This window comes from Pollachius pollachius, assembly GCF_949987615.1.
Source record: "Pollachius pollachius genome assembly, chromosome: 5".
NCBI lineage: Eukaryota > Metazoa > Chordata > Actinopteri > Gadiformes > Gadidae > Pollachius > Pollachius pollachius.
Window position 1 is genome coordinate 12,600,941 of NC_136938.1, and position 24,918 is coordinate 12,625,858.

The 24,918-nt window shown below is 44.4% G+C and overlaps 2 protein-coding genes across 2 annotated transcripts; one reads left to right on the forward strand and one right to left on the reverse strand.

Annotated features, from left to right (window-relative positions):
• Positions 1–488: 488 nt before the first annotated feature.
• Positions 489–12,690, reverse strand: tgfbrap1 (transforming growth factor, beta receptor associated protein 1). Its single transcript, XM_079736585.1, has 13 exons — positions 12,549–12,690; positions 11,248–11,971; positions 10,013–10,207; positions 9,569–9,723; positions 8,175–8,257; positions 7,815–7,995; positions 7,472–7,632; positions 5,542–5,599; positions 5,312–5,455; positions 5,039–5,185; positions 2,954–3,116; positions 1,995–2,437; positions 489–1,484 (listed from the first exon to the last, which is right to left on the reverse strand). Exons 2-13 carry the CDS (start codon positions 11,945–11,947, stop codon positions 1,248–1,250), a joined length of 2,667 nt encoding a protein of 888 aa, XP_079592711.1. The 5' UTR covers positions 11,948–11,971; positions 12,549–12,690; the 3' UTR covers positions 489–1,247.
• Positions 12,691–13,517: 827 nt separating this feature from the next.
• Positions 13,518–24,918, forward strand: cul4a (cullin 4A). The gene is made up of 20 exons (XM_079736586.1): positions 13,518–13,671; positions 14,006–14,121; positions 14,396–14,499; positions 15,066–15,135; positions 15,431–15,504; positions 15,960–16,122; positions 16,409–16,498; positions 16,588–16,670; positions 16,938–17,005; positions 17,248–17,366; positions 17,464–17,656; positions 18,167–18,271; positions 18,798–18,908; positions 19,430–19,515; positions 21,943–22,050; positions 22,362–22,475; positions 22,560–22,665; positions 23,104–23,276; positions 23,765–23,917; positions 24,187–24,918. Exons 1-20 carry the CDS (start codon positions 13,527–13,529, stop codon positions 24,280–24,282), a joined length of 2,277 nt encoding a protein of 758 aa, XP_079592712.1. The 5' UTR covers positions 13,518–13,526; the 3' UTR covers positions 24,283–24,918.

A 24,918-nucleotide genomic window follows, 5' to 3' on the forward strand; every position in this document is an offset into this window, starting at 1 on the left:
GACCACTCCTTAAATACACAAAACAAGAACGCTAATTTCAGTGCTGGGTCAACTGAGGACAGCCGCATGACTTTGTGGGACCTCAACTTCTGGAAGTCCATTTAGTAATTGAAGGAAAAACATCAAATATATAAATCAAAATGTACGTTGGGCTGTTTTCGTTCAGAAAATATATATAATATTATACAAAATATAAATAGCCACGCATTCACCTGTAATAGTCAGATGTTGGAAACTCAAATATTACAGCAGATATGCGAAACATGAATGTCAGCATTCTACCCTCTACTCTTTGTCAAGCACCACCTTCTAACAGTCAAAATATAACTTGGACAATAAGAAAAAAGAAAATGTAACTCTGTTGCAGAACATATTCCATCAGTTTTACACCTCCTCAAGACCATCTCAGACCGAATACAAACAAGCAGAGGTCAACCCTAGGACATTTGCCTCAATGTTAACAATAACTGTACCACCCCCTCACCAAAAATTACAAATTACACTTTTATTTTGAAAGCAGCGGTTGATACATCACATATATTCCCAGCTAGATAGACACAAGCTTAGCAAACTGTGTGCTTCCTGGTCAAAGAGGATAAGCCTAGCATTAGCTTAGCAGTAGCATGAAAACACTGCACTGGGATGTGGGACAACAGCCAAGCAAGCTCATGTCAGATTGTTTCATAACCTGGCAGACGTTATGTTGTGCAAGAATACCAGATCGTACAAATGAGTCCCATGGTGGTTAACCATCCGATGCCAAGGAGTTTCCAAGATGACGCACTGAATGACAATGATAATGTTTTCCATCTCAGAGAGAAGTGGAGGTTTCGACCCTCTGGTATTAGCGTTTTCTCCTAAAGAAGTTGTGATCAGGTTAAGAGTTCTGTTTGGTGTGGACATCAGCTTGATACATATACGGGGTGCAGATAAGGCCCCGGAGCAGGGGTCAGGGGGAAAACAGCACCTCAAAGAGTAGGCCAGGGAAGGAGCGGGGCAGTCAATGATTTGGTTTAGTCAATTCTCACATCATCCAGTTAAAAAAAAAGAAATTAGTGTAAAAGCAGCACTGAAATAAATAGCTTCAAATCAACCATTTCGCCTAGGCACGTGTGAACTAGCACGCACGCACGTAAAAGCGCTCCCTCTCCCGCTCGTCTCAGTAGCACGTAGCATGACTGGGTTAGCCTTCTGGTTTGGGCGATCCCAGCTCCTTGATTGGTCCAGATTCCGCACCAGCGAGAGTCTTACGTGTGATTGCTGTTCTGCGTTGAGTGTTTGTTAAGGGCGGAGTCCACGTGCGTGCTGGGGGCGGAGTCAGCATGCGTGTTGAGGGCGGAGTCTGACAGTCTGTGTGCGATGCAGTGTGTGTGTACGGGGACAGCGCCGGGCAGACAGACCACGTCGGGGCAGCTGAATGTGTTGTGACAGAGGTGACAGCCCCGCTTCTCAGACACCAGGATGGGCTTCTTCCGCTCCTTTAACTAGATGATCAAAAAACAATGTTTAGTCATTTATTGGTGTTTTCTTTATTTAGTTTACTTCATTGCATTGTTGTTGTGTCTCCCACATATAAATCGCATGGGGTACTGATAAAAGGCGATATATTAAGCAAATGCATTATTATTATTTCACTGTAATACAGGATATAATCTGAATTATTTATAGATGAAATATGATATGCTGATGCTATTTGTCAAGATATTCCTTAACCGATATTCACTCCCGTATATTTGGAATAAATAGGGGGACATGCTGATTGTTTGAGGGGTTCTTTTATAACATAAATCAAGTATTATAGTTGTAATTGCATTAGCATTAACAGTGATCCTTTCAAGCTTTACGTCTGTTTTGACTGAAATGCGGACAAGTCAGCGGCGTATTTTCAACCCGTATTTTGACCCCTCGTATTTGGACTCCGGCCCCTTAGCGGGAGTGTTGGCGTGGCCCACCGGGTGAGGGGAGAGCCGAGGCTGCGCTGGTGCGCTGCTCACCCTGTCCTGCAGCAGCTGCAGGTTCTCAGCTCGGGACAGGCCCAGCGCCAGGCGAGACGTCCTGCTAGCGTGCACGCTGGTGCGCACGGCCCGGCCCAGAAAGGGCTTGAGCAGCTGCAGGGACCAGCCCTCCGGGAGCACGCTCAGCACGCGCACCGCGTCAAACTGCTGGCCGTGACGGTTCAGCAGGTCCACGGCAGCCATCTCAAGGTCTCCTCGTCGCTCCTCCACACCTCCACCTAGATACATGTCCAGAAGGAGGTGGAGGAGTTGCTGTCTGCAGGCGCCCTGGGAGGAGGAGGAGGCCCAGAGGCAATAGGCCTCCGCCGAGCTGTAGTCCTGTAGCTGGTGGACCAGGATGCCAAGCGCCTTTCCGTGATCCTCCAGCTTCCCGTGGAGCGTGGCGCGCTCCAGCAGCAGCTGATCACAGCCCTCCATCTTACCTGGGACCATTATAACACGTTTATTCTATATAGGACACTAATTATACTGACATTTATATTTAGGGTAATTAGCAGACCCTTCTGTCCAAAGCGACTTACAACCATTCATACACACATTCACACCACGAGGAGAGGAGTGCAGCGGTGAGGAGGAGAGAGAAAGTATGAGGAGGAGGAGAGGAGTGAAGGGGAAAGAACGAGGAGAGCGATTGTATGAGGAGGAGCAGAGGAGTGGAGGGGTAGAGCAAAGGTATGAGGAGGAGCAGAGGAGTGGAGGGGTAGAGCAAAGGTATGAGGAGGAGAGTAGAGGGAGGACATGAAGAGTTATGGGTGAGGAGGCTGAGAGCGAAGGTATGAGAAGGAGGAGAGGAGTGGAGGGAGGAGGAGAAGAGTGGAGGGGGGAGGAGGAGGAAGGGAGTGGGGGGGGGGCCAAGAGGAGTAGGAGTGGAGGGGTGAGGACAAGAAGGGGAGAGGGCGGGTTAGGAGGTTGAGGGAGATGTGTCGTGGTCAGCAGACCTAGCAGAAGCTGGACCCTGTAGAGGTTGGACTCCCTGAGCAGGGCCTGGAGCCTCTCCCGGGCCAGGGAGAGCTGGCCTGGGGCCGGGGGAGGAGCGCCCTCGAGCAGAGACAACACCTGCTCCAGGTACAGCACGGCAAGGAGGCTGTGGAACTTCTCCTTCTACACACAACCAGGAGAGGAGAAAACACACCCAAGTAAAGGACAGACACATTTTAAATATTGATTAAACTATAATAAATATGCAGGAAATATGTCGGTACACACACCATATGTATATGGGGTCCTGAGTGTCATCTTTCAACCACATACACAAATAACTTTTTAAGACAAGTAACAAAAACATTGTAATCCGCTATAGGTACAATTCATATCGCCTGATTAAAAATATCAGATAGCCTGTGTTCTGCAGGTATTTATCCTACAACACAAGGAAGAATGTATCAGGGAGATTTTATTCCAAAGAGGAAGGGGACATTTGACGCACAGGTACTACATTTCAACAGTTTTTGCAAACCTTTATTTTAGTTTTTGTGGTTTTTGGATTGGAAAATAAATTGATGTTAAGGGGTGCCATGGTTTGGAAAGCTTTGTGAGGCACTGCAGTATTCGCATATTCCTAATTTCAGTGTCGGCTTTTATAAGACGGTTGTATCAATGCAGCCATAGCATCAGTTTTACCATAAAAATATCATACAAAAGCAACGAAACACAGACATGAATGTGCACTGTTGGAATTTCAATAGAGGAAAAGAGGTGAGCTGTGTACACTGTCCTTTTGACCGGGTTCAGTCAAAGCTGTATTTATAAGCTTGCTAAATTGGTGACAAAGAGATTCTGGCAAAATGCCAAACTCTCTTAAGAGAGTTAGTGACTTATAATCAGTAGACAAACTATGTATATTTGGTGAAAAAGGAAAAGATGAACGTCCTGAACGTTCCTGTACACACAGACTGTCTAACGATTTGTCCCGGCTACTAATATCTACTAACTAGCCCAGTGCAAAGCTTGTATCTTCAATGTTGTATTATCGGCAGATTTGGATAGGGAGAAAACCGATGTATTGGAAACACAAAAACTTTGTAAGAAGTTGCAAGAATTGTAAGACCCTACAAATTCCCTTTGCTTAAAAAGGTGCAGTGTGAAAAATGTAGGGGGCCACTCGCGGTGAGGTAGCAGATTTCAACCAACACTCCCCTCACCCATCCCTTTCTAATGACTAGCGTGGCCTATACTGGCCATTATTGTTGAAGGAGCCGTTAGGTACATCCAATATGGTGTAATAGTCTAAATCAGCATCAAGTAGCCGGATGATGAGGTTCTTTGATTTATGAGTTGTATTTAGTAAATGTAAATGTAGAACTATAGGTCCCTATAATATGAACGTGATTTTTTCATTGCCATATTTATCCCAGGTCCATAAAATAATTACAATTCATGGAGATTAACGGGACATTACACATACGCTGCATTTTCCGTTTCGCGGAAAAAGGACATCTCTTAGATTAGATTAGCCTCAGATTAAAATCATTTTAACTAGGAGACTATGAGTGAGGGTAAAGTGTCTGGGACACTTGTATTATAACACCACGTCGTTTTTGTTTGAAGATGTGTCGAGCTCCTGGCCAGCGGTTGATTGTGATGCGACCGATGGGGTTAAGCTTCTTGGATACATAATATAACCTCACGGTGTCTGGCGCATTTTATATGCAACATCCATTATTATAATCATAAAGCTCCTACACATTGACTTTACTTAAAAATAATCACAAATAGGTCATACTTATGGGGATAACACACCAAACTCCTTCCTACAACTCTTACCCCAAAATGCATTTTCCTAAATGCGCTTTCCCCCTGCAGCATTTTCCCCGTTCCGGGCTACTATAGAACCATGGCGCTGCAACATGGTTGCCTCCCTGGAAGACTCCCTATCTAAATATAAAGGGCTCAAACTAACTAAATATTCCTATTTCCATGGGATTATACACGATTATTGAAATGTTCCATTTCTTCTGCATTTCCTCCAACCACTATATTCTATACACTGGTCCTTTAGCAGAAGGTAAGCACAGAACAGTTACCTTAATGCGTCTTTCCAACACCAGGTGTTCCAGGTAAAGGAGGCGGGCAGGGCTGTGCTTCTCAAGGTAAGTGATGACATCATCAGGCATTGGCTGACCCGATTGGTCCTTGCCAGAAGACCTCTTGGTGAAGATCTGGACTCCAACCTTTGAACAATAACGTCAGAATGATTCAGATAAATAATTCAGAAAAATTAGGGAATGTTTCTGTACAACGATGTCGAAGGAAAGTACTATTGACATAGTAGTAATATTGATCCTGTATGTCCATACCTTGGGGTCTCTCTTCAATGCCCAGTCGCTGTACCTCCAGACCAGGTCCAGATTAGGACAAAAGGTGAGGAAGTCCACTATGTATTCATACAGGTCCGGTCTGGTCGAGTCCTGCAGCTCCCCATCCACCAGACGGATCCACAACTAGACCACAGTACATAGATACCTTTTATACTACCTAGACCACAACTAGTGCACAACTGTCTGCTGCTAGGAGAGTTGCGGTATACCTGTAGAGCAGCAGAATCCTGGCCATTACTGCGATACAGGAGACCCAGGGCAAAATATCTGAGAAAGACAAAATATTTTGCATTTGGAGAAAGAATGAGGGGGAAAACCACGAAGAACACATCAAAGGCCAGGTCAACAAACACTGGCTAAATTTAAAATACAACTTTTGAGTTAAAAGGTTTTCTGTCTATACTAGCATTTTTCCTGCCTTCTCTCATGAACATGCCCATTCCACTTCCAAGGCCTCCAACGTATGGATCACATCAAAATCATAAGTCAGATCCCGCGTACTGATGCGTTTCCCCCAGCTACACTACACTTCACCGGACCTTTCACACAATCCAAACACAGTTGTTTATTGCAGAGTGAAGTCCAAATACATGGTCCCTCCGTACCAATGTTCCCTCCCTTTTTTTCAGCACTGAGCCAAAATTTATTTTCTGTGCGCACATTTCAGCACTGTGAGCAATTCGCGACCGCGTGAAAATGAGTGGTCGAAAATGAACACGACCCTGCGTTAGCCATAGGGGATTCAAAGAGACGACAGCAAATGCATCAATACGTCTACAAGATTGATATTTATTTAATATCCTTTATAATGGTTGGACTTTGGGAACATGTTATTGATGGTGTTTTACCAGTCAGTTTAGTTTAACTTAAAGGATCTTTGGTTGAACTTCAATAAGGTTTAGAGAGTTTCTATGACTGGTTCAGTGGTTGTGACTGATAATGATATAAAAATTAAAACTATCTAAGGTGTTTAGTAATTTCTCATATGTAAAAGTTTTATCCTACCTGGACCATCTGTTGTGTCAGTTTGGACCATTTCATCTAGCCACTCATGTTTAAACGTTAGGCAGACCTTTTTCTGGGGCACCTGCTCTGCCTTTCTTTTTGCCACGGCATGCGCGTAGCCACATTAGGGCTATGTGGGCCAGTGCCACTATGATTGACAGCTGGCCCACCCTATCAGAAGTGCAAAATTCGGCAGTTTGAAATTCAAGTAACGAAAAAATAGCCCATATTATAATGCCACACAAAAATGTGCGAGTTCAATTTTGTTTCAATAAAGTATCATTACGTTACAAATATTTACAGAAATGTTTTTTGTTGATTTTTAATATTGTGCATCAGCGTTGAGCCCAGACAGACACGGAAAACGACTTGCTAGAGGCTGCCACAGCTCTGCTGTTGCGTTAACTAAAAAGTGTGTTAAATGAAAACAACGAAGCATAGTATGCGATCGCCGATTAACCCATTTGTACCGGCTGCTGCGCGGCGCAACATTGTATCTAGTAGATACAATGTTGCGCCGCGCAGCAGCCGGTACAAATGGGTAAATATAAAGACCAGGCAAAACGTGAGCTTGTGGCCGACTGCATTCGGTATATTCACTGGGGAATAATTAAGCGGGCACTGGGTTTTGTTGCGACTGAAGGCATGAGTTCAGCTGGCATATCTCGCAAAATTCTGGAGGTGATCGAGCCTCTGCAGCTCAACCATCACTGCTGATTCAGGCCCGTGATGGGCATCTCTCTACCACTCCAACCCTCCCGCTCCTCCTCCCAATTCATTTCAATTTTGGGAGAATTGCTTTACTGCCTATTTCAAAATAAAAAAATAAAATGTAAAAAATGGTGGCCCACCCTACTTCCCTAAAATCCAGCCTGTTGAAAAATCCTGCCTACGCATATAACTGCTGGAGCAGGGCCCGCCAAGAGTCCCCTGAAGGAGACTTTGTATGTAAACATTCTAACGTACATCCGGCTTGGGTGTCAGACATGTATTTGAAATGTTTATTACCAAGCCTACATCGCCTTTGATGCAGCGATTTTTAACCCCTGAAGAAAGATCTATTGCGCGGCCCCTTCGACCGGCCTGCGTGCCGCGCGCACACAGCTTAGAGGGAACATTGCTCCCTATACATACTTGCTGTGTTTCTCCAGCCAGGGAGCGCTGTCAGCCAGCAGGCAGGTGTTGTCTGAGGCCAGCAGGTCCAGTAGACTCTCGTGGTCCTGCTCAGCATACAGCTTCAGCAGCGCTGTGTCCACTTCCTCCCGGGACGCCCTGGAGGCCTCTGTACCACGGACCTGTACACACAAACACACACACACACACACTGACTCACACTCACACTGATTTCACAGGCACTTGAATCCAGAGTGACTTGCAATTTAGGTTGATGACAATCAAAGCAAATAATCAAAACATATCTACGGTACAGGTGAAGGTGGTAGGTAGAACATGAAGGGTGAACCACGGCGCCCCTCACCGATCCTAGGTAGGAGATGAGGAACCTCTTGCAGCGCAGTACTTTCTCCAGGTCTCCCTGGGCCAGGTGGTTGAGGTCTGCGAAGGGGTGCAGTGGGGGGTGACAGCGGGTGAAGGAGGACGTGGGGGGCAGCAGGAGGGGGTAAAGGGAGATTAGCTCCCTGACGTCCAGCTCTCCTTTCCTGGGGACACACCACAGAATCAGCACATGTATTCGCCAAAGTATAAAAGGACAAGGAATACAACTTGGGGGACTTGGGGTGGCAGTGTCCTAATCTAGAGTAAATAGTCAAAAATAACCACAGAGGTCCCATCACTTAAACAGCGGGCGGTGCAGTGAAACGTGACCAGAGGATCCCACCTGAAGTATTCTTGTGCTTCCTGAAACTGGAGCTGTCCAAACTGGATAAAGCCGGCCTGCTGTAGGATCCGCCTATGCAGGATCTGGTTCAACAAAAAAATATTATGGTCAACATATCACATGGCCTTGTGGAATTTTTGTTTTTAAACATAGATGCAATACCTTTCCTATAACTGCAAGACAAACCACATAGGTTGAGCAGCTGGTTGAAGGAGCGCTACACTGCACCTTTTCCATCCACCTCAATTCAAAGCTCACGTCTCTCTGCTCTGTAACAAAGCTTGGTGAGCCTTGACCTCATCGTCACAGCGATTCCTACACTGTTTTGAATGCAAAGTCTGTTTGAAAACACTACTGAAGGCTTGCCAGTGACATAACTTCAGTATCATTTATCAGAATGTTATCGTAACTTGTTTTTGGTGTCGGAAGGCACATCAATTTAGCGATTGGCTCGAGTAAAGCAAAATCTTACAAAGAGGTTGTCAAAGTGTGTAGCGTGCACTGTCAACTTTCGTTGCGTCTCAACCTCTGAGGCAAGGTTTTTGAAGTTCCACAAATCATGGCGCTGCAGCTTTGAGGATATATGTTGCATTATTCGTTTTAAAGCATTAACTGAGCTGATGAAATTGGCCAGGTTTTTTTTCTTTTATTATGTTATTTTCCTTGCAGCTCTAAAATAAGCTTATTCAACTTGATAAAAAAAATGCCAAGTCTAGCAGCTATTTAGTGTCATTAAGTTGCGTGTACTCTGAGTTTACTCTCAAGAAGAAAGTCCTTTATCTCCGGACAGAGTTCTCAAAATCTCAATCCAAGCCAAAGTGTTAGCCTGGCTATTGCCAGACCAAGCTCAATCGTAGATTGCACGTTGGTCTGGGGAAGCTGCCGTCATTTTCTTCAGCACAAGAGGCGTGATCAATGGGCCTTGTTCAAATGACTCTGTATACAACTTGCTGCTTGCAGTTGCTTCCCTGTCGTCATTGTGTTAAACCAGCCAATAGCCAGGGGTCAGCTTGGTGATTGGCTCCCGCAAAAACGTATCGGAAGCAGAAAGAAATGTGTTGCTCTTCTCCAGACCCTTCTGCAGGGCGAACTCAAATCGCCGGCAGAATGGGCGGGGCTACCCAGTCTACCAATGTTTAGCAAGAGGTCTGAGAAGTTGCAGTCAGCCTCCTCCAGATGTGAACAAAACAGTCATCTTTGAAGGGGTCTCACTTGAATAAAACAAGAGATAATGGCATTTTTCTCCTTCATGTTTAGCATTTTAGCACATAATGATTGTTGGTGTATCATGCAGTGGTATTTAAGGAAGTCGGGGAAAGCATCGTCCTGCCTGCATTTGGCAATTAATCCATTAAAGCGGCCGACCATTGGTCTATTTCTAGACCCACACACACCTGGAAGCGGTCCCTGGGGATGTTGGGCTGGGCTCCTTCCGTCAGCACCAGGGCCTCCTCCACCCGGTCTCCAGACAGCAGGTCCTGGATCTGCTGCTCGAGGGGCAGCGGAACCAGCACATACACTGCCTTGGTGGAGGCCAACACCACCTTACCTACAACACACACACAAACGTACATGTGGATACAGGCAAAGACAGAAATGCACGATAAGATATTGACAATCTCAGCATGAACTTTATGATGATGCAAACATTTAGTTGGGATACAACTATAGTGATAAACAAGTTCTCAGATTCACTTTGGACATTCAATCATTCAACAACTAGTTCACAACTGGTTCTCCTCATGTCATCATACCTTTCCAGCATTCTCCACCCCCTCACTCATACTTGCATGGAAAAAAAAAGAGGAAAAAAAGAATAGAGAATCAAGGTTAGGCACCTTCAAAGTCCTGCAGGATGTGTCCGTCCCTGAAGGCCAGGCTCTGTTTGAGCTGCTGATCCAGCATGCTATGGATGGAGATAAAGTCCTGGTCCAGGGCCACCACATATGGGAAACACACGGCTGCACCAATCACACTCTCAGACCAGTTGACTGGCGCACGCTGGGACACGCCCTCCGCATTGGCAAACATCCCTGGAAGAAGAATACAAGCAAGGCATGAGATAGTGTAGAACTGTACGTTATCAGTAGAAATGAAATAGATACTAGTGAAAGGCATCAGCACATTTTGGTCTGTGTTTAACATATATATTTTTCTATAAAAGGGATACGGCAAGATATCTGTAAATTGGCATTTTCCTGTCTTACCACGATTCAGACGAGATCTTTATTTCCAAATTCATAATTCTTTGTCCAGAAGGTGAGCTTGCTAAGTTATCAATTTTCTTCGGTTTGACTTGCCTAGCTTCTGGTCATTTGAGCGGAATACAACTTGATTTACGTGTTCTGAATAGTTTATTCATAACAAGTGTCAGTAACAACACAACAAGATTGTATATTGTTTAAAAACACACAGATAATTCTGCACTATTTTCAGCGCTGTGATTATTAGGCCCATGATGCACCGGTTATCTCCGTGTAGACTACCTAGACAGGAGCAGCTGAAATGTGCTAGCCATGCATAACAGGTAGCCTAATAGGGAAACGCCAAAAATAGCGTGGAATTATCCATGTGTTTGTAGACAAAGTAAAATCTTGTTGTGTTGTTGATAATTTTTTTTTAATAAAGCTACTATTCCGACCACATCGGAAATCTTTGGAAAGCATGTTAAAGTTTTCCCCTCACATGAACCGAGGTTAGGCTACTACTGTAACTCAGCAAGTCAATGGAAGTGCCTAACAGAAAGCAAATCCTTACCCAGCGAACTCCCCTTCTGGATGCATTTGGAATGAATTTGGAATCAAACAACTCTGAATCTGGGTAAGATGGGCAAAGGACAATTTACAAATAACTCGGCATATCCCTTTAAGCACTTGGATAAAGAAATCTTGAGTTTTGCGGCAATAACTCTTTTTAGTGGTTATGCCCTTAACTTTTATCCTGGCACAAGTGAAAGACCTGGGCAGAATACTGCCCAGTATACTTCAGCCCATAGAACCTACTGATCTATGGGGACAAGGATAGCACATCTATTTGCTAGTTTCCCAACACCAAACGCTGTGTTTCCACTCACCAAGGCCACCAGGCGCGGCCAGGAGGAACTCTTCCCTGCCGATCCTCTTGACGATGGGCCTCCTTTCCTCGCTGTTGTAGGGGAAGAGGTCTTGCGAGGCCCCGGTGGTGTAGTTCAGGATCATGTACTGGCTGGCCAGCGCAAGGCACAGAAAATAGCCGTCGAGGCTCACCATGCTGGGCTGCTCCGCCGTTGTCACCTCCTTCACCAGCTGCACGCGGTCCTCATACACAGTGTAGACCTGCACTGTGCGCCGTCGGGACGAGATCACCGCAATCTCCACACAGAACGGGTCGGTGTTCACCGGGTTTCCGTTCATGCAAAAAGACGTCACGCCTTTTATCTTGGCCCCGCCCGAGCCCGTCGCTGAGGGAACTGTCTCCAGCGTGGCCATGTCTACCAGGAACAGCACGCCGTCACAGAGAACGATGAGGCGCTCCAAGGCGGAGGCGGCACGGAGCTCTGCGACTGGTTTCTTAAGGCCCAGGTATTTTTGTTGCAGCTTCTGGGCCGAATACTTTATCCCGCCTTTCTGAGAGGGCACCTCCTCCAGCAGGAAGTGGTGGATAAAGCAGTCGTTGGTGCCCACGTACAGGTGTTTACCACAACACTCAATACACTCCACATTGATGCGAGCCTTGTCCCCCATCAGCAGGTCCCGCTCCACGGCAGGCACCAGCTCAAAGGCCTTCACACTCATCGCGATGGCATCTACACCAGAAGACTGGTAAGATAGGAAAGAAGTCAAAAACACTCAGGGACAGCATTGTTTACCAACCATAAATGACGTCAAGCCTGCATTGCCAGTACCATCATAATGATATATAAAGGCTGATTTAAACTTAGAAGACGTCAATGTCTACTGACGAAAGGGAATGCCACAATCTCTCAGCCAGTCTACTAGCCAGAATTCACATTAAAATTCAACATTAGCCACAATTAGCTGCAATAACAACTCAGGCTAATAAAGGGGCGTCCTTTACTGTTAAACAATCACAGTTAAACTAATACTATTACGTATTTTCTTTAAACACTAATTGACTCAGGCTCAAGTTTACAAACCAACCTCCCCCAAAACGCATTGGTAACCACCTTACACACTAGCTAGTACGAAATGGGCTAGCATTAGCATAAACATAATGGTAACCCTTGCGCTAAAATGCTAATGTATTTAATCATCAGACAAATCTGAGAGGTAGTGTGCAGTTAATTTATTATTGTTACCTAAAAAAACGTTATTTGTTACACAGTTTATGCCTTCTCTCTTTAGCGGTTTTGCAGCAAATACAACGTTACGTTACCGGAGCGCAGTCCACATTGACACACCGCAGGCCGGATCGCAAGAGATGGGCGTGGCCACAGGACTTCACGAAGTCTTCCGGGTTATATTTAACAACTCCATGTTGTCCGCGTTTACAAAAATATTAAAAACATTGGTGAGTGATTTAATAAACTACGAATTAAGAAGTCTTCACGTTCTGCCGAGAGCTCCGGGGCGTGGCTAACGACGCGCGTCCAGACGTCATGCTGATGGGCGTGGCGTAGACTTCACAGCGCATGATGCTGGGTCCAAACGCACGTTTTTTCATGGTCCGTGGTTTGACTCGCCAACTGACAATTGTGATATTATGAATAACATTGGTAAATAATTTGTTTTAAAATTACTTAACACCTTATTTGAAACTTTTCCAATGGTCAGAAAATAGTATTGATTAAAATTACACCATCTGAAGTCAACATTGGAAGTTCACATCAAACCGCAAAGTTCCTGAGTGCCCCTGAACGCAACTGAACAGTAGCGAGAAAAGCCATTTTGTTATGCTAGCTGGCTAAGTGGCTAAAGCCACTGCTCCTGTAGGTCTGTGGCACAATGTTGTTTTTATTGTTTAGTTTGCATTTACACTCCATAACAAACATGGATACCAGACGACGCCTGTCTCTGTTTTAACATGGGGACGTGCTTGTGAACATTAGCCTTCAAGTGCTAGAAAAAAAAAGATAATAACTGCTAGCTGTATGCGGCTAGCTTGAAGCTGACACATCGTTAGCATGATAGCTTTCTACTAAAATGGTCTCTCTTAGATATTAGGGTGTTATTTTGTATCTTATAAGTTGGAATCTGCTTCTGGGTGCGTTTCTACTCGGATTTCATTCTTTTCTTTTAATTCAGTTGGGTAGTAATTAAGCAGTGACTGGCCATCAAAACACTGCAGCAACACTACTCTCCGAACTAACTCCACCTGAGTTTGTTCCAAGATCAGTTCATTTCATTTTGTGATATGATGGCAGAAGATATCCGACAGGACAAGAAGGGTAACTTCTCTGCCCTGATGGAGCACAACAGCAACGGAGTGACTAGGTCCTCCGCTCTGGCTGCAACTAAGACTGGCGCCTCAAAGAAGTTGGTCATCAAAAACTTCAAAGGTAATGCATTTCTTTATGAACACCTTTATGTCCAATGTACCAAATCTGTTCTTCATCTAGTACCACACATTCCAACAATATAAGAACACATCTGGGTTCCAAAATTATACCTTATCTAACAACTATATATGTATAATTTCTAGAATGTTCAACATTACCATATTTTCAAATGCTTCAAAGGTAATTCATGTCTAAACCCAACACCTTTTATGTATACACATGTATATAATTAACAAAACTTTTTGAATCGTCAAAAGCCATCTTAATTGTCAAAAATGCATCTCTTTTTCTGCACCTTGGATAACATCCATATTTGGTTGAACCTGCATAACAGACAAGCCCAAGCTGTCTGAGAACTACACAGAGGATACTTGGCTAAAGCTTTGCGATGCAGTGGGCGCAATCCAGAACAGCACCTCCATTAAGTACAACCTGGAGGAGCTATACCAGGTGCGTACCTTTTATTCATTCTTACATTACTTACTATTTAAGAACTTTAGGTATACAGAAGACCCTTTCAAGCCAAAGCGACATACAGTGAATTCAGAGTAGTATCATTGTTAGTTGGTTTGAAGGTAAGGTATTATGGTGATTGAACCCTGTACCTTTCTGCTGGGAGGCAAACACCCTAGCTACTTCACTAATTCACCAAATACATCTCTAATGATCCATGAACAAGAGCGTGCTTAACTTTACCTTAACATATTTTTCTCCCCATGTCCAGGCGGTAGAGAACCTCTGCTCCTATAAGGTGTCCCCTACTCTGTACAGACAGCTGCGGCAGCTTTGTGAAGACCACGTACAGGCCCAGATCCAACAGTTCAGAGAATATCCTTGACACTCTTGACTGCTTGGCTGTACTTCACTTTCATCATTCATTGTATCTAGTAGTTTGCTAGTCTAGTAATTAAGCCGGTACAGGTTTGCTACAGTTTATCAGGCAATATTATAATATTAATAATAATAATTATTGTTTAATATAAATGTTTATAATACTAAATAATTAATCCCATTTATTTGTGTTTTTCGAAGCATCCAAAACGCTTACATAGTGAATGTGAGGATATCACATCTCATTCACTTAAAGTGTGAAGTATCCAACTAGGTGATGCATTGCAGTTTGCACCGGAATGCGTATCACACACTTGCTATAACAGTGCAGAGGTGAGGAATGAGAGCAGGGGATGGGGACCAGGGGATAATTAGTTGGTAATTAAAAGAGCAAGTACACCTTAGCACCCCACCCCTACATTGTGGCGAGTGCCATGGGATCTTTAGGGACCCCATCGAGTCAGGAACTCGGTTTAACATGTCATCTGAGAGGGTGACCTTTCATGAGTTGTTGATGGCTCTAGAGGTGGTGAGTGTTGGTCTCTCCTTAACATTGAGCTAACAGAGTCTGTGGACAGCCTGTCCTTCCTCAAGAGGATGAACCGTTGCTGGCAGGACCACTGCAGGCAAACGGTAACGTGTTATTCACTGCACAATTCATGTAAAGACTGGTTATTGCTCTAGTTGATTAGTACTATGAAAATAAAATTGATGCCAATAGATTTTTTGTTCTTGTTTTTTGAGGCTTTGACATTTTTGAACACCCTTGTCGTTAGGCACCCCTTTATACTTCCTACTACTTTTTTCGAGAAACTTTTTATCATGATAAGATTTTAATTCTATGATATGGCAATGTTAAGATTATATTGAAAACCCCTTTGACTTGTAAAATTGTTTTAATGTTTTTTTTTTGTTATTTTCCCACTAGATTATGATCCGTAGTATTTTCCTGTTTCTGGACCGAACCTACGTCCTTCAGAATTCCCTGCTTCCCTCTATCTGGTAGGACATTTACCATTAAATTTGAAGTTGTCTTGTTTGTCTGGCAAGTTTGAATTGATACTAGTGTCTGTGTCTTTACTGGGACACTGAGCTGTTCTATGTTTCATCAGTGGTGTAAAGTAACAATAGTCGTTTTTGGAGTATCTGTACTTTACTTTAGTTTTTATATTTCTGTCTTTCACTTTATGGTCACTACATTTATAAAATGTTTTCGGTACTTTACTTATGACTTTTAGTCAAATCATTTACTTACAGAGTACCTTAACTTTTACATTTTCATCTAAGACATCTGACAAGTATGATGCCCATAGTTTTCCTATTACCTGTTTCTGGTTCATAGGGACACTGGACTGTATTTGTTTTAAGTATTTTTGGGTAAACGGGGACATTAGGATGTAGTTGTTTTAATATAAGATAGTGTACTAGATTCGACAGAATCATTGTCTGGTTTATAGGGACACGGGTCTGGAGTTGTTCCGTACCCACATTGTGAGCGATAGCGGGGTCCAAAAGCGCACTGTGGACGGCATCCTGGAGCAGATTGAGCTGGAGCGGAGCGGGGAGACGGTGGACCGGAGCCTGCTGCGCAGTCTGCTGGGCATGCTGTCCGACCTGCAGGTGAGGCTGGCTGGGATGTCCATACAGGAAGGGAGGGAAGAGGTTTCTGTTTGCTAGTTGACAAAAATAAACAGGATCTAAAGGGCTGTAGTCGAGGTCAAACTAGGGACCAGGATATTGTGGTGGCTAGGATGTTCAACTCATCCCCAATGTTTGCAGCTTACCTATCGGCGTCCTTGAGCAAGACACCCTTCCTTGCCCTAATGTCATGCATTCGAATCACCATTGCCCTATAATTGTCCGCATGCCTGTGATGGTGTGTAATAATGTCTTGCTGTCCCTGCAGGTCTATAAGGAGTCGTTTGAGGAGAGGTTCCTTGTGGAGACCAACCGCCTGTATGCAGCTGAGGGCCAGAGGCTGATGCAGGAGAGAGATGTAAGCAGTCAAATGACATTGCAGTTGCATAGCCTACCTGACTGTTTCCTGTTGCTAATCGTGTGTGTGTGTTCTCTGTCCCTCTCCAGGTCCCTGAATACCTGCATCATGTGGCTCGTCGGCTGGAAGAGGAAAACGATCGAGTGATCAGCTACCTCGACCAGAGCACTCAGTAAGACTTTCTTCTTCTCCCTCGCTTTCTATTTATCTTTCTTTCCAATTTGAGGGCTTTATTGGAATGATACATTTGTATTCTCTCTTTCTCTCTGTCTGTCTTTATCTCTTTCTGTCTGAGACACAAGGCGGTCAGTGTATGTGTGATCAGAATATTGTAATTGATAACATTCCAAGCAGATACAGTTTATCTTGAACTCGTATGTACTCTCTCGGCCGCTGCTCCTGAACACAGCATGGTGATGTTACGTGTCCTTTCTTCCAGAAAACCGCTTGTCTACTGTGTGGAGAAACAACTGCTAGGCGAACACATGACCTCTATCCTCCAGAAGGGTGAGTCAGGCAAAATCATTAATATTATATATGTATTATTACAAAAATCGGTGTGAAATAACTATGGATCCATAATTACATCAAAAGTAAAGAAAGAAGAAGGCATATGCATCATGGAGGATGCAGGAAGACTAATAACCAGGTCACTGGCCCTTGTTAAGGCTGTGTGGGTGTGACATGTTCCCAGGCCTAACCTGTACTGCCAGGTGTTCATGTTAATCCGGGGGTTTGTGTGCCGTCAGGTCTGACCGTTCTACTGGATGAGAACAGGGTGACAGAGTTGACCCTCCTCTACCAGCTCTTCAGTAAGGTCAAGGGGGGCTTACACACACTGCTGCAGTTTTGGAGGGACTACATCAAGGTAAACCACCATCACAAGCTTACGGTGACCAGGAGGAGACATCTACGTGTCATGAGCTCAGAAAACCTTCCCGGCTGTTGTTGTTGTCCTCCTCCAGGCGTTTGGAGGGGAGATCGTAGGGACGCCAGAGAAGGACAAGGATATGGTGCAGGAGCTCCTGGATTACAAGGACAAAATGGACAACGTAGTGCACACCTGCTTCGCACGCAATGAGAGCTTCATCAACGCCATGAAGGAGGCCTTTGAGGCTTTCATCAACAAGAGACCCAATAAGCCGGCAGAACTCATAGGTTGGTCCCATGAGGAAGCCCCTTCACTGGTACCGGATAGCATTAGATAATATTTTAACATCCTTTTATTTGTTTTTACATCACTTGATGTATTGGTCCTGAAAACCAATTAGCATTTTTATTCCTTTGATAGCCATTCTATCACAATCTTGCAATATGTCTTAGAAAATCTTAGATCTCTATTCTTAAAATCGATTCCTCAAATCTGTGTTTTATAGAATACAGATTTACGGATATTTTAAACAAGATGCCTCTTGTGGTGTGGTCTCCCTTGTCAAGCCATTTATATTGCTAATTTTCAGGGAAATTGCTCTATAAATAAGGTTTGATTGATGGACTGACCCGTACAATTAGAAGTGAATCAACCGGCTTTAAAGTGAATAATCATCCCTGCGCATGCATCATGCACAAGGTGGATTATTCACTGGTGGATGATTATTCACTGATTATTTACTGGTGGTGATTTGGTCCATGTGGTTATTTGTCTTGCCGTGTTTTCTGTGAATCCAGCGAAGTACGTGGACTCTAAGCTGCGTGCCGGAAACAAGGAAGCTACGGAGGAGGAACTGGAAAGGATCCTGGACAAGATCATGATTATCTTCCGCTTTATACATGGTAATCCACTGTTTATATTTACGCTGTATGCCTGTTTTGATATGCTATAAATACAAGAGAATACTTTCCCTGCTGTTCATAGACAATAATATGCGCTATATTTCTGCATTGTAGGACTCACTCGCTTCTGCTGTTTATACCTGTGGCTTTACATTGTACGCATTAATAGGGAAGGATGGGACTTAAATCAGACTCTGGTGTGACTTAAATCCTATTAAACTGTATTCTTACTAGGCTCTATGAAACAGTATTTTTTTAACAAGACTCTGAAACTGTATTTTAACTTCTCTATCAAACAGTATTTTAAAAGACAATGAAACTATAAAAAAAATACTGTTCAGTATTTAAATAGAACGAATCTATTTAAATACTGTTCCAAAGAGGAGTTAAAATACAGATTCATAGTCTATTAAAATACTATTCAATTGAGTACTATTTTAATAGACTGTATTTTAACTCCTCTGTGGAACAGTATTTAAGTGGACTCGATGGAACAGTATTTTAATGAGACTGACGTGCTTCACAGGAAAGGATGTGTTTGAGGCCTTCTATAAGAAGGACCTGGCCAAGCGTCTGCTGGTGGGGAAGAGTGCTTCTGTAGACGCAGAGAAGTCCATGCTGTCAAAACTGAAACACGGTGAGCCCTCCTCCATATCCAACCCTGACCTGGCTTCCATGGTTAATGGTGCTGTGGGCAAGGTTTAAAGGTGCTGTAGGTAAGGTTTGTTGGTGCTTAGTGAGTGAAATGCTTGGTGAAATAACTGCTCAGGTTGATTGCGACTGCCTCTGTATACAATTATTTAGATTTGAGACCGACCCTTTATTCTTGTTGGTCAATCAGAGGTCCATAAATGCAACACTTCTCAATGGTGGAGAAACGTAGGGAGGGAGCAGAGCGGGACACGACATTTTTTAGGGTTGTAGAACTCCTTTCTGCTCTTTTCTGATCACTCTAAACCTTTCAGGGCTTACCTACAACACTAATGATTAAGACAAACATTTCAGTTTCCATCTCCAGCCAATCCCATAATTGTGTTTTGCAGGTTAGCATGCCTGCTAACTCTCGTAGGCTATACAAAGTGAATTAAGTAATGGCTAGGCTACTGTTCGTTACTGCTTACTAGCCTGATGTTTGTTGTATCTCTGGTTGCTCTACAGAATGCGGTGCAGCCTTCACCAGTAAACTAGAGGGGATGTTCAAAGACATGGAGCTGTCCAAAGATATCATGATCCACTTCAAACAGGTACGCACACAAACACACGTGCATATGACAAGCTATAGGATTGCAGATACAAATGGGCCGTACACATTTCTGGGTTGTTAAACTGGTTGTTATGATGTTGTGGCTGAATCGCTGTATACAGGGGTAGGGCTGCTCGATTATGGAAAAAAATCATAATCACGATTATTTTGGTCAATGTTTAAATCACGATTATTCAAACGATTGTTTTTGAGTTTGAAAACATGATGTATTTATCCAGCATGTCTCTCCCAAAAAACACTTTGTAACTGAGAACTTACAAAAAAATACACAAATTGGTCAAAAAGATAATGTTGGAATCTAAAATAATGTACAGATATGTATCCAGCTGTTCTCGAAAACGCAATCAAATTTTGATAAGTCGCCCAACGCTATACAGGGGTGCAGACTCGCCATCTTTCGGCAAATTCAGTTTTTAACAAAAATAGGGCATGCACAGGTGACTGTATCTCCCAAGTTATCAACGAGTACAAGCCAATGAGAGGCGGAGTAGGACGGGTCATGACTTTGCCCTCCGTCTGCTAAACTCTGCTGCTGCTGATTGAATTTCTCGTGGCACTCGTTTGCTCTCGCGAACTGCTAGCTCCTCTTCCAGGCAGCGTGGAGAACACATCCAATGTAAGCAACATGTAATTATGCGGGGGATAAGGTTAGCTGCTCAATTTGAAGTGCCAGTGAATATTGCTTAAGCTGGAAATCGAATCGAGAATAAAAAAAGTGTTTTGGATTAAGAGCTCCAGGAAAGAGGGGGGCGTGTAACTACCATGGTTATACAATTACAATTAGGGCATTTAGCAGACGCTTTTATCCAAAGCGACTTACATCGGTTAATACACACATTGACACACCGACTGCAGAGTCAACCATGCAAGGCGACAGCCAGCTCGTTAGGAGCAGTTAGGGTTAAGTGTCTTGCTCAGGGACATCTCAACACTCGGAGGAGCTGGGTTATAACCAATGAAAACGTTTTTCTGTTTTTCTAATACCGTCGTTGTGTTACTATAAAAAGCAAAGTTGTGTGTGGAATTCGCCACATACCGTAGTGTAAGGACATGAAATAAATTGCTGCTCAGAAGGAGCTTCACCATCAACACAAACCATAGCATTATACTATAAGTGTCCGAAAAGCTAAACTTTCTCTCGGAAGCCGCAGTCAGCCGCTGGTCAGACAGAGCTCCACACGTCCACTCACACACCACTACCAGACAGAGCTCCACACACACCGCCCAGACAGAGCTCCACCCACACCACGTCCAGCCAGAGCTCCACACGTCCACACAAACCGCCCAGACAGAGCTCCACCCACACCACGTCCAGCCAGAGCTCCACACGTCCACACAGACTGCCCCGACAGAGCTCCACCCACACCACGTCCAGCCAGAGCTCCACACGTCCAAACACACCGCCCCGACAGAGCTCCACACATCCACTCACACCGCCCCGACAGAGCTCCACACATCCACTCACACCGCCCAGACAGAGCTCCACACATCCACTCACACCGCCCCGACAGAGCTCCACACAAACCACCCAGACAGAGCTCCACACATCCACTCACACCGCCCCGACAGCGCTCCACACAAACCACCCAGACAGAGCTCCACACATCCACTCACACCGCCCCGACAGCGCTCCACACAAACCACCCAGACAGAGCTCCACACATTATCACACGGTAACCATTGGTCACGAAAAGAGTCTATCTGAGCCGTGTTGTCTGTAGGGCTGGTTCGTGTAACTGCTAATTGTTATAAACAAGGTTAAACAAGTCTGTTTTTCTTTCTAAACTTAACTCCGTAGTGTTATCAGGAGTATTCATTATTTAATTTCAATTTTAGATTGTTATTATTGAGATATTTGTTTATATAGTTAATTTGCTGTTGTAAATATTGCGCTTGCTGCTCTTAAAATATAAATAATTTCTAATATATTTGAAATATAGCAAAGCAGGACAACTGATGTGAAGGAAGACTCAAAGCGAAAGTGTGGCACATAGCTGCTCAAAAGAGGAAAAATGCAATGGCCAAGGCAAAGGCAAATAAGCACACGTAATGTGCTTTGGTGGAGTGGGGGAGTGGTTATTGTCACTTCTTTTAAATGTATTTGTCATTTCACCTAAAAAGTTCTAATAGATGCAACTGAGTTTTTCTTAGGCTGTGGAAGGGGCCTCTACATATTCTTTATTTTCTGGCAATAAAAGAAAATTCACCTTTTTGGGCCATCACCAGTTTGCGACCCTGGTATAGATTTGCACCCATCTATTTATAATATCATGGTGTAATATCAATATGATAAATCTATGTGTGTCTATGGAAAAGCTTGGTTTAATATCTTCAGGAGGCGGCTATGTATGGGTGTATCTATATATCTGTTTAATGGTATCTATTGTATATCTTGTTTCCCCTTCAGTATACCCAGAACCAGAGTGGCCCCAGCAACATCGAGCTGACGGTGAACATTCTGACCATGGGCTACTGGCCCTCCTACATTCCCATGGAAGTCCACCTGCCCGCCGAGGTCAGTCTTTGTTTGAGGGTCAGGGGTCAGCCTTTCTGTGTCGGAATTCCGCCTGTGTTGTATAAGATTGGTTTCTGTGCAAAATAGTGCCTGAAGTGAAGCAGCCCAGTGCAACACAGCACAGCAGCACATATTTAGGGAAAGTCGAATGTCTGAGTGGTGGGGGGTCAGTCCATGGTGGGGGTCAGAAAACAACCTGTCTTTTTGTAAAACAACTAAGCTATGTCTGTGATATTCGTCTGTGTGCTGTGTAGATGGTGAAGTCACCGGCGGTGTAAATGTTTCTCTACCTGGGGGGGGGGGGTGTGTAGATGGTGAAGCTGCAGGAGGTGTTTAAGGTCTTCTACTTGGGGAAACACAGTGGAAGGAAGCTCCAGTGGCAGCCAACTCTGGGCCACGCCGTCCTGAAGACCGAGTTTAAGGAGGTGAGTTCAGGGGGTAAACTGGTTTAGTTTTACGGTTTAACATGGTGGGTTTTAGCGTGAAACTAAAATGGACTTTTCTCTCAGGGGAAGAAGGAGCTGCAGGTGTCTCTCTTCCAGACCTTGGTGCTGCTGATGTTTAACGAGGGGGAGGAGTTCAGCGTGGAGGAGATCCGCACCGCCACTGGGATAGGTGCTCACTCTCTTCCTGTCTTCTACTTGGGTTCACTAATCACTCATTTAGCATGACACTTTTATCCAAAGCAACTGTCAGGGATTTGTGGAATAACTGTGCCGGTAGGGCAGATAGAGCATCTTGCTCAAGGATGCATACAGGTAGAATGAATGCTTTGGGGTTCGAACCCAGTGCTGTTCGGCTGGGTGTAAACCCCCTATCCTCCAACCTATCCTGCCCCACTACTGGCTTCCTCTACCAAGGGGAACCTGGTCCTACTACTTTGGTTTTCTTCTGAGATAAAATACGACGACTAATATGAACCCTAAATAGGAATTTAGGGTCTTTACAGTTCAAGAACAATTTTGAGAGAGAGAAATTATTCAAATAACTATAATGAAAAATAAATCGACTAGTTCTTGGGATTCACGGTGGTGTTTGTTGTCCTTGTGACAGAGGAGGGGGAGCTGAAGCGTACGCTCCAGTCGCTGGCATGCGGAAAGGCCCGTGTCCTCAACAAGAACCCCCGGGGAAAGGACGTGGAGGACGGAGACCGCTTCAACTTCAACAAGGACTTCAAACACAAGCTGTTCCGCATCAAGATCAACCAGATCCAGATGAAGGAAACGGTACGGAGGCTCTGGAACTGTCTCCTCTATCCGAACTGTCTTCTACCTCCTCCATTTTCTGTCCTTCTCCTATCTTCTCTCCACCATCCATTACTACCCCCTCTTTTTCCACCTCCTCAGAGTCTACCTCCTCTATCACAACCTCATTCTTAGCCAGTATCCCTGATCTCTACTCTCAGCTGACGCAGGGATGCTCAATGAATTGTTTATGAATCTATTTTGGCCCATCTAATTAGCGTATCATGAAAGTAGCAATTAATCCTTCTCCTTGTATCTGTGGTACCAGAAATAGTACAGGTTCATTCGTAATTCACAATTCACTAATGTTGTTTTTATTCCAGCGGTGACCAAACTCAGTATTGTACAGGAAGCTGTATGTTGGGCTCAGTATTTGACAGAAAGCTGCATGTTGGGCTCAGTATTTTACAGGAAGTTGTATTGTAGGCTCAGTATTTGACAGGAGGCTTTGTTTGTGACCTCCCCACCAGGTGGAAGAGCAGGTGAGTACAACAGAGCGAGTGTTCCAGGACCGGCAGTACCAGATCGACGCAGCCGTTGTTCGCATCATGAAGATGAGGAAGACTCTGAGCCACAACCTGCTAGTGTCAGAGCTCTACAACCAGCTCAAGTTCCCTGTCAAGGTGACTAATCTGTGTGACTATACATTACGGCAGGGCTGAACTAAATTTGGCTGACATTACTGTTTTGAAGTCTGACATCACGGTTACAAGACGTCTGCAGTAATGTAACCAAAAATACAAAACAATTTGTTCTATCATGTGGAACAAATATGAGGAACTTTCATTTTTCTACAGGGCGGTAGATATGCCATGTGTGTAGGGGGACTCTTAAACACAACATATCTCTAATATTAATAATATAAATACTTATCTCACCTGTCTTTCCACAGCCTGGGGACCTGAAGAAAAGGATTGAGTCCCTGATAGACAGAGACTATATGGAGCGTGACAAGGACACGCCCACCCAGTACCACTATGTCGCCTGATTGGGGGGGAGGGAGGGATTGGGTGGGGGGCTTGTATTACTGAAAGACCCTTTTTTGGCTCGTTATGTTTGACGATCCCCAGCTCTCCTCACATACTTCCGGACACAAACGGATAAACTCTGGACGGGATGGGTCCAAGCCGGCTGGAAGTTCTGTCCCTGATTGGCCGGATCATTGACTCACTTTTAAACTGAAGATAAACAAGCACTTTGGCGTGATGTTTCCGTTTTTGTTTTTTTTCTCTGGGTGAAGTTCATGCATCCTTGTCTCACTACAGTCACGGAGGAGAGACCCAGGAGAAGATTTCTGGTTTATGTTGTTTTTAGAATGCCTTCTTCTTGCGGATGCTTGTTGTGTTATTTCTGGGGATTCAGTCAGTTCTTCTTCAGAAAAGCGCCCTGCTTGGAGCCCTGTGGCATGGAGAGACCACTGTCAGAGCTGGGTGTCGGAGATGAGTTGATATGGGGTCTGGGGGTAGAGATGGGAGATAAGGGTGGAGGCTGGGGAGGGCCAGAAAGAGAGGGAGGTGGGTTTCTAATCTGAGGCACCAGCCAGACAACAAACTGCAGGAGAGAAATGCCATTCAACACGTTTCCAGCAAAATGTCCAGTAGGTTGAAGACAAGAGTTTTTGTAG

Bases quoted from the DNA above. Each gene is read 5' to 3' on its own strand.
- tgfbrap1 (XM_079736585.1), bottom strand. From the start codon at position 11,947: ATGAGTGTGAAGGCCTTTGAGCTGGTGCCTGCCGTGGAGCGGGACCTG. The intron at 8,258-9,568 runs GTGTGTGTGGGT...TTGTTGAACCAG, and splicing joins TCCCCAGGGACCGCTTCCAG to ATCCTGCATAGGCGGATCCT. The intron at 7,633-7,814 runs GTGAGGGGCGCC...TTGTGTGTACAG, and splicing joins TCATCTCCTACCTAGGATCG to GTCCGTGGTACAGAGGCCTC.
- cul4a (XM_079736586.1), top strand. From the start codon at position 13,527: ATGATGGCAGAAGATATCCGACAGGACAAGAAGGGTAACTTCTCTGCC. The intron at 16,123-16,408 runs GTGAGGCTGGCT...CTGTCCCTGCAG, and splicing joins GCATGCTGTCCGACCTGCAG to GTCTATAAGGAGTCGTTTGA. The intron at 18,272-18,797 runs GTAATCCACTGT...CGTGCTTCACAG, and splicing joins TATCTTCCGCTTTATACATG to GAAAGGATGTGTTTGAGGCC.